Here is a 9,868-nt window from a genome sequence, read left to right as displayed (position 1 = left end):
CATTGGCCCAGTTGCACTCAGAGACCCGATTTGTCCTTCAGCCCTGGTGTCCCCGGGAGGTAAAAGTGGCTGATGTCTCTGTAGACAAATGCCAACTTACCTCATGTCACATCATTGCCACAACTGACAATGCACTCATCATTGAGGCCATGCAACACTGCTTGTGTTCTACCTTGTCCTTGGTGAGAATTGGCAGCATCCTTTTTGAACATCGAGTTCTTCCAGCCCTAGGTCCTCTGTGTCTACATCCACATCTTAAATTCTAAGCACTTCAGAGATGAGGTTTTCAAGTATTATTTGATGTTTTTATTTACAGTTTACCACCTAGAAAAGCCCACACAGATTTCTGGCCAGGAGAGCACCTTAGAGAGGACTAATAGGAGTTCCTGACATATTCCTGGGGCACCACATTAGGAACAAACAAGCAACACCATGCTTTCATAACTGAAGCTTTTCCACCAGTCCAGCCCCTCCCTCTTCCAGGCAGATGGTGGTCCAGCTGAACAGAGCCAGCCCTCCTCCCACCCAGCTCCATATGAGGAGCTGGAGGCATGTGAGTGGGTAGGATATCTTTACAAGTGAAGCATGCATCCTTCCTGCCCTTCCTGACTGCCTATTGTCTTTACCTCTGTGAGCCATGACATGGCCAAGAGTCAATGCTCCAGGCTGGTGCTGCCATGGCTTTAAGGGGGTGGGGGTGGGGGATGGGGCAGTGGCCAAGGAAGATGGCCAGGCTGAAAGGGAGACAGGTGGACAGACAGTCCTAATTCACTCATTGATGAGGGTTTGATTCAATTAGAGCATTGATTTTAAAGTTTATAGAAAAAGCAATTGAGCCAAGGCCAACAAGTTAAAGACCATAGACCAAATATGACCCACTATCTAGGTTTGTAAGTAAAATTTTTATTAGAATACACACACACACACACAAATTGTCATTTCTTTAATAATAAATTTTTATTGTTGTGTATACACACAAGGTAATTGGACTAACCAAATTCCTGCCTATTTTTATTTTATTTTATTTTATTTTATTTAAACACACATGCAGACAGATAGACAGACAGACAGACAGACAGACAGACAGACAAATAGACAGACAAATAGACAGACAGAGGACAAGCAGAGACTCAGTCTCTGGAAATGTGGAGCAGCCACACAGGACCAGACAACACAAGCTCAGGGGTAGGGCGGGAAAGCCACACTGCACCTAGAAGGGCCCAATGCTGTTTATATGTCACTTCTGGAACCATTGTGATCCCACAGTTGCTATCTCCCTTGACAGGCTTCAAAAACATGACGTATAGGGTTCCTTATACTGGTAGGTGAGTGAAGAAATACCCCAGGGACAATTAAAAGATTGGTGGCTCTCTATATGCACACACTGGACATTTGTGACATTTCTCTCTCTCTCTCTCTCTCTCTCTCTGTGTGTGTGTGTGTGTGTGTGTGTGTGTGTGTGTGTGTGTGTGTGTATGTTTGTATGTCTATGTGTCTGCATATGTGCCTGTGTGCATCTGTGTGTCTCTGTGTGTGTCTGTGTATATGTCTGTGTCTATGTGTATGTGTCTGTATGCGTGCATGCCTGCGTGCGTGCGTGCGTGTGTGTGTGTGTGTGTGTGTGCATGTGTGTAGCTGAGCAGGTACCACAGAGCAGCCATGAGGGTCTTTTTTTGTTGTTGTTGTTTTGTTTGTTTGTTTGTTTGTTTGTTTTTGGTTTTTCGAGACAGGGTTTCTCTGTGTAGTCCTGGCTGTCCTGGAACTCACTCTGTAGACCAGGCTGGCCTCGAACTCAGAAATTCGCCTGTCTCTGCCTCCCAAGTGCTGGGATTAAGCCATGAGGGTCTTAAGACAACCCTCAGGACTCAGTTGTCTCTCTTCACTATAGTAGGCGCCATGCTTGCATAGTGAACACTTACCCAGAGTCACCTCACCTGCACCTGTACATCCTTAAGATAGCACAAGCAGCAACAGTATTGAAAAAAAACATGTAAATGTCTTCATTAAAAGTGCTCAATCATAAAAACAATCAGAATAAAGCCACAAGCTCCAGGTGGGTCTGTAATATCTGTGATGCTTAAATCTTTTTAAAAGTATTAACTCCAGAATATGTACAAGGAGTAGTCACTTCACACACAAAGAGTCTCAGCCAATGAGCATTGAAAGACTCCCTACAGTCATGCACGGTGGTGCAGGTCTATAACTCCAGCCCTCAGGGCATCAGCAAGAGGATCTTGACCTGGTGAGGTGGTCACCAAAGAAATACAAATTAACACAATGATGGAATATCATTGCCCACCAGAAGGGCTAAAATCAAATACAATGATAATACCAGATCTTGGTGAGAGTGTGGAGTAATTGAAATACATTTAAATTTTTGGCAGAATCATACATTATACCGTCAATTCTGGAATGTATGAAAGTGTCTATTAAAACTAAAAATATGCTCACCCAGGGTCCAGCAACTCTGATCCTATTCGTGTGCCCAAGAAAATGAGTACTCTCTAGGAGAAGAGAGGTGTATCCAGCCAGATACATCTGCTCAACATCCCATTGCCCTTTGCCTTAGAGGCTGGGCAGACGTCTAAGCAGACACAGATAGGAGCTGGGCAAGAGAATGCTTCCCTTCACCAGAAATCTGCCTGTGCTGCAGTCTCAGAACGAGCTCATAGCTGGATTCCCTAGCAGGGAAATGACACTCCTGATCATTGGCTTAAACTACTAGCTCTTTGACTTTTAATATTTACTTTATGTGAAGGGTGTTTCACCTGCATGAGTGCCTGGTGCCCACAGAGACCAGAAGACTTAACAGAAGTGTGAGCTGCCAGGAGTGTGGTGCAGAGAATCAAATGTGGGTCCCCTGCAAGAGCAGTCTGTGCTCTTTATTGCCTAGTCATCCCTCCTGCCCCTTAAAGGACCAAATATTTATACAACAGTAATCCCCTTCACCCTTCTACCTCAAATGCCATGAGTTACAAACTGTAGCTGGCTTTCTCCATATAAGTTTACCCTGTCCTTTTCCCCTGCCTCCTTCTCCTTCTTTCTCCTCCTCCTCCTCTTCCTCTTCCTCCTCCTCTTCCTCCTCTTCCTTGCCTTCCTCCTCCTCTTCCTCACTCTTCCTTTTCCTCCTCCTCCTCTTCTTCCTTCATTCCCTCTTTCTCCTTCTCCCCCTCCTCCTCCTCTTCCTTCTCTTCCTCTTCCTCTGCCTCCTCCTCTTCCTTCTCTTCCTTATTTTTCTCCTGACCATTCACAATGGAGCCTAGGCTTTGACCATGGATGGTATCCTCAGAAAGCGTATGAAAATCTAGAGAAAAGAGAGGTGAGATGCAATGTCTTTCTCTTGAGCCAAGCTCCACCTTCTTACGTGGAACCCATTCTGCAGAGGAAAGCTCCAGCTTCTCAGTTACTTCAGAGACTCAGTTACCCAGTTCCCTCGAGATGCCCCTCGTTGTTATTGATCCCTGATTTTAAAGGTCCATCTTTGATTTATTAGACAGCAGACAGTGCTATGCTGAGCATGCTTCCTCCGAGGACAGAACAAGAGAGGATGCCCTTATTCAGAAAGAGGAAGCAGAGGCAGGGTTTCCTGACCTTGTACTAGCAGGGAGACACTCCAGGCCTCTGGAAGGGAGATCCAGTGACCTCTCCTAGCACTTACAGAATGTCTCTACCCACATGTCTACGAATGCGCCTCTTAAGACACTTGAGAAAGGTGTTTTGGCTCAGGAAAACACTTCAGTTCCCCAGAAATCTGCCTGCGCTGCAGTCTCAGGACGAGCTCATAGCTGGATTCCAATTTCCTAGTGACATGAGAAGCATAAGCAGGTCTCCCTGGCTGGCTGGCTGCCTGCACTCGCTCGCTCAGACAGATTAATTTATGCATGCTGTTCTGCTCTTTGAGAAAGTGCCTTAAATAGTGAGGAAAGGAGCTTGTGAATTCCAGTGGGGCATCCAGCCCACCTAATCCAGAGGGAAGGGAGGAAGGCTGACTTCACAGCATCTCTGCTGTCACTGCTGGGGCTCAGAAAGGGTGCCCCTGAGAGCTGGCAGCCAACAGTGAAGACTCAAGCTCCTGTTGCACTCCGGGTAAATCCCACTAGGGCAGAGTTTCTGGATTCGCTCTCAGCCCCTATTGTTCCCAGTCAAGCAGCGAGGCAGGGGAAAAAAGCCAGCCCCAGGGAAACACATCAGAGGTTCCATCCTTGGCACAGGTAGGCTGTCTTTAGGTCAGATGAGATCCCACTGGGTAAAGCTAAAGAACAACCACCAGCCTGGGTCCAGGTAGATGTCCCATGTTCATCAGCCCTGGCCCTAGAGTCTAGAAGATGTGGGAAAGGTAGGAGAATCTCTGCAGCCTCCTTCCCAAGCACTCATCCCAGGGTGCCTGCAGTCATCTACAGTGCCAGCCTGGAGATACACACACCCAGCAGGCACCTCCACTCCCCAGCAAAACGGAGCAGCTGCCAGCTTTCTTCAGAGCAGTGTGGTGTGAGGTTTCTCTCTGGCTTCCTGCCTTCATGGTGCTGTAGGAACTAGAGAGACTACATATGGGCTTGTGAAGGCATCAACAGCTCTGTTCAAGCCCACGGTGTTCCTGCCGGCCATGCTAGACTCCACTGGGCTACATGAGAATGACAGGCTTGAATGTCCCTTAGCAGTCACTTGGCTGGGAACCTTGATCTTTGGCTTGTCGTGCAGCTGTGTCCACCACTGGCTTCTCTTTTCAAGCAGGTCCAGAGTGCTGACATCCTCACGGAGAATGGAACCGTTCAAGCAGTGGCTGCACTGTGGTACATAATTACCAATAAACAAACAGTACTAGGGTTTTCCCTGAGGACTGTGCCCCTCCAGAGTTTGAAGCAGTCTCCATCCCTCAGGGCTTCCTTCCCACAACAAGCTCACCCTGTTTTCTCTCTTACCCAGCCAAGCTTAAGGATGGTGAAAATCATTTGTCTTAAAACCACCAGCAGCTGTGACCTTTCTCCATGCATTTGAGCTTTGCCTCGTAGTCTTTAAGTGTCATAATTTAGGCTCTAAGAAAAATATTTGTGTGTGTGTGTGTGTGTGTGTGTGTGTGTGTGTGTGTGTGTGTGTGTTGCATATATGTGTTTTGTGTATATTCACATGTGCATTTGGGTGCATGTGAGCACATGCATGTGGCCATAGGTCAACTTTGGGTGTCTTTCTCAAGCTCTCTCCACCTTACTTGTTGAGCTAGGGACTCTCACTGAACCTTGAGCTCACCAGTTCAGCTAGGTCAACTAGCCAGTTAGCTCTAGGGATCTGACCATCTTCCTCCCCAGCACTGGGATGATAGACACATGTTCCTATGCTTGCCTTTTTTTACATGGCTGCTAGGGATCCAAACCCAGGTCTCCATAACTGTGCAGCAAGTACTTCACCAGTTGAGCCATCTCTGTAGCCTCCCAGAGGGCTGGCCACAGCTGATTGACTTTAAGTCACACTTACTAATAACAGCTTTGAGATGCCAATATGATATGAAGAGCATAGGTGGTGGAATAGGATTGGCAAGACATGTGGACAAAAGCCAAACAGGATGCAGACTGAGAAACACAGAGAGAAAGGCCAGGTAGATAATCCCAGGAGAGTCTGCACCTCTGAATGCACAGCTAAGAAGTGGCTGTGATCATCGTGCAGATGTAGCTTATGTGTCCCAGCACTTAAGAACTGGAGCATCATTGCAGTGGCTTCTGAATGGGCTCCCCACCTCCATCCAGCCATCTCCCCCACTGCATGCCACCATCCTGCCAGAAAGCCACCTAGTTTTGACATGCCCATGTCCTGAGCCTCAGTATAGCCTCAGACTAATGGAGCCCTCTCTCCACAGGCACAGAGGACACACAAAAAGGTCCCTAAGTGCAGCCGAGAGCATCACTCCTCTGAGAAGAAGCCTCGTTCTGCTCCTCCTACAGCCATCGACACACCAATCACAGGACAGGGCAGCAGCCAGACAGCCCTACATGACAGCCCATCCAACCAGATGGCCCTGCTTCCTGGGAGCAAACAGGAGTATAGCCCACAGTTGAGCACCTCCAGCCCAGCCTGGTCTTTCCAGAGAAGCAAGTCTTTGTTTTGTTTGCCCAGTGGAGGCCCCTCCCCAACTGAACCACAGCCACTACCGACTCACTCCCAGAGACACAGTGCATCAGAGTGGAAGCCCAGCCGCCTCATGTCCATTGATGACTTAGAGGGGACCCAAGAGACAGATGTGGACACGGGCCTGCGGCTGTCCTCCTCAGACCTGTCTGTGGTCTCTGCATATTCTGCCCCCAGTAGGTTTTGCAACACAGTAGAGGTATCTATCTCCTCTGAGAGATGTAGCAGCCACTGGCCAGCACAGAAGAGTCCCAAGAAAGGACCACTGCCTGCTGCCAGTGAGGTGAGCCCAGAAACAGCCTGTGTTCCCCACCCTCTCTTCACCAAAGGGTCCCCCAGCCCTGCAGAAATGACTACTACTGGCCTCTCGGCTTCTGGTGCCTCCTTGCTCACAAAGTCATCCACACCCCCGCCATGTCATGACCCCAAAGCCACACAGGGTGTCCAAGACATGCTACTGCCTCCAACAACTATTGGTCCTGAGGCTGAAGACATGGAGGAGTTCTACATCTGAGCACATCTTGGCTTTCAGACAGACTCAGTCACAGAAACCCGGGTACCATTGTGCCTGGCTCTTTGTTCACAGGGTGCTCTCAGTCATTTGCCAGCTGACTAGAACTTTTATCTGTCTTAGGAGACTGTTAGCATGTTGATCATGCTACCTATCCTTAGCTGACAGGTGCCATATTTCCAGAGATTCAGAAAAGAGAGAAAGAAAGAAAGAAAGAAAGAAAGAAAGAAAGAAAGAAAGAAAGAAAGAAAGAGAGGAAGGAAGAAAGAAAACACCTAACATTTTTATGGAAATAAATTTTCAACACACTTAAATCATAAAAATCTATTTTTGAATGCTCAATTCTACAATTTAATGCTTCACATAATTATTTGAAATGAAAAAGAAAACATAGCCAGAGCTGACTTCACAATTGTTCATATTCTGAAAGTAAAATAACTAAGGCCAAAATGTTGAACGATGAAAGGCCATCCAGTGACTGGTCCAGCGTCAGTGTGCAGTACAGAATGCATGCCTTCCTGATGCCCACAGTCACACAGGGACCCAGGACCCTAGAATCCAGAAGTGCTGCTTCCAGTGGCTGCTTCATAGGACAGCCATCAACCTACAGCAGACAGCAGAACACCTTGCTTTGAAGCCATTCAACACTTGAAAATCTGGGCCTACATACAACTGACTAACACGCCTTATAAAGACTTAGCATGAGTAACCAATGCCTTGCACACTTACAAAATACTCTGAGTATGAAACCTAGTTTTGCACACTCTTCCTCAGCCGACTCATGTTGGTAAGTAAGCCTGCAGACTGTCCCCTCTGGACTGATTTGTGTAAGAGAACTCGTTGCCTGCAGTTACAAATAACAAGTTATGTGAGGTGTGCTGGGAAAATGTCTGTGAGATTCTCTGACTTTAAAAAGCACACATTTTAAAAAGGGCTACATATATCTCTCTATAAATGACCAGAGCCATCTTCTGTATTTTGTAGCACTGTCTACAGTAAACAGTTAAAATGTTTGGGACATTTTTGGCTGTCCTTTTGACTGTCCATGTGAGCCAGCGCCCCATACCCCAAAGTAAGAAAGTGTGCAATGCTGCCCCACAGGGCCAGCCTCCAGGGAGTGTGCTGCAGCCACACCAGCTTTCCCCATCTGTTGCTGCCGCAGTGTGAAAGGTGACTGGACCTCCTGGTTAAGGCTATGTTTACAACCCCAAACCTCACCGAATGCCAACTTCTGGCAATGCCAAATTATCCCCAGGCTCTGTTTATCCTTGGGAAAGAAAGGCATGGGTGTAAACTGTTCCCTGCCCAGCGTGGTGCTTCTTGCCCCCTCTCTGGAAAGGCCCACTCTAGCTCAGAGGCAACCTTGGAGCCGTTCCAGCACTGCCTTCAAGCTCTCTTACCCATCACTGTCCATCAGCCTCGGGTTCATCATCCTCACAAGGAAACCCTGGGGCTCTGACTTGCCTCAAACACTTTGGACTTCCCAGGACTCTGGGTTCTACTCCAGTGTAAATAAATAAAAACATGATATCTTCTGATTCCAGATCAGAATTAAGTCAACTTCTGAAAAGGGCTAAAGGATAAATATTTTAAAGTTTGTCAAATCATGTTTTAAACTTTATCCAAATGTGTTGCTATCGCTTCTACTGCAGCATGAAAAAATAAAAGATATGTGAATGGGAGTGGCTGAGTTGCAATCAGAATTCATTTCTTTTTTTTTCATTATTAGATATTTATTTACATTTCAGATGACATCCTGTTTCCCCATTTCCTCTCCCTAGAAAACCCCTATCCCATCCCCACTTCTCCTTTTTGCTTTTATACTATTTTTAATGTTAATCAAAGGCTTTATAAGTTTGGTAATGCTCAATCAGAAGTGTAACCCAATACCCACCCAACCTATATGTATCAACTATCTTTGACTGGCAGAGACACGTGAACATCTGCCTCCATGTCCCCCCCCTTGTCACCTAGCTCTTCCTTTCTTCCTCCTCCTCCTCTCCTTACTCCTCCTCTTCCTCTCCTTACTCCTTCCACCTTAGCTCCTCCTACATATCACCCTTCCTATTAAAATAAAACTTTTCTCTCAAAATACAATTAGAGCATAACTATACCAATTTGTGTCAGTAAGATACAAGATAGCCCTAATACCCAGTCCATCATGTTGTTGACTAAACAGAACCTCTGTCATCCCTCCTAACTAAAAGACTTAGTTTTGAAGTGGCTTTTTTTCTTGGCTTTAGAATGAATGTCAGCTGCAAACCATCCTCTCAAATCTTTTCTCTCAAAGTAAATAGCTGGGATTGGCTATGAGACTATAAGTCTTCAACCCCATCAGAAATCCAGAATGACTGAGTTAACTGAAATTATGGGAAGCACAAAGCATAGCTTCTAAAACTTAGCCAATTTATAGAGACCATTGAACACCTGGACAGTCCCTATACTACAAAATGTTGGAGCATCCAATCTTCAGCATTCTGGTCCAGGATCATCTGACAGACCGAGTGATGCAGAATTATTAAGGGCTAATTACTCTGTCTTGACAGATATAATCAGTCAACTATTCCGCAAGTGTGTCCTTTTTTGGACAGTGATTTGTCTGTAGATGAAAAGAGGCAATTCTTGCCTAGTGGCTGTCTCACCACAATTGGAATAGCTCCAAAGATGCTCAATTTCTTCTTAAATCTAAGACAGGAAGCTGTCAGGAGCAGACAGGTCTCTAATCAAAATGAACATTAATATAGAAATGTTTGTAACGTCAATTCTGTGGGCTTCTGACGTTTTGAAAACCAACTATCCATGTAAGGCAATCTGGACTGTTGTCTGTTAACTCCTCTCAGCTATTTCTAAATAAAATATAGAAAACACCCTAACAATAAACTCAGAGCCATGAATTTGCTATAGGCCCTTAACTCACAGGCTAACCATCTCAAATCAGTTTAAAAAGTTAAAGAAGGACTGGGTCTAAGCCTTGTATTGCTAAATGTGTTATACAGGCACAATGCCTATGAGAGTAACAATATTAATCTCACTTTTATATCAATAAGAAGCTGATACCAATGAAAACCTTAAATTTGAAATCAAAGTAAATTTTGTACCATTTAAGAAATTATAACTCCATCATAATCACAACTATACATATTTCTACCAATAGGTTATGGCTATGCAATAAATCCTAGCTAATCCTCCCTGTTCCAACAAAACCACTACTTTCCCCTAGAAAGACAGCCCAATATTAAC

The 9,868-nt window shown here is 45.8% G+C and overlaps 1 protein-coding gene across 1 annotated transcript in view; it reads left to right on the top strand.

The window, feature by feature from the left end:
* Window positions 1–8,310, top strand: part of Fam124a (family with sequence similarity 124 member A) — a 52,603-nt gene extending 44,293 nt beyond the window's left edge. Inside the window, exon 4 of the mRNA XM_034497135.2 lies at window positions 5,849–8,310. Within this exon, the coding sequence (XP_034353026.1) occupies window positions 5,849–6,631 (783 nt within the window). The 3' untranslated portion in view covers window positions 6,632–8,310. The remainder of the gene's footprint in view (window positions 1–5,848) is intronic.
* The last annotated feature ends 1,558 nt before the right edge of the window (window positions 8,311–9,868 follow it).

Source organism: Arvicanthis niloticus, chromosome 3 (assembly GCF_011762505.2).
Source record: "Arvicanthis niloticus isolate mArvNil1 chromosome 3, mArvNil1.pat.X, whole genome shotgun sequence".
In the NCBI taxonomy this organism is placed as follows: Eukaryota; Metazoa; Chordata; class Mammalia; order Rodentia; family Muridae; genus Arvicanthis; species Arvicanthis niloticus.
Note: the sequence above shows the minus strand (reverse complement) of the source record. Positions and strands in the feature narration are given on the sequence as shown.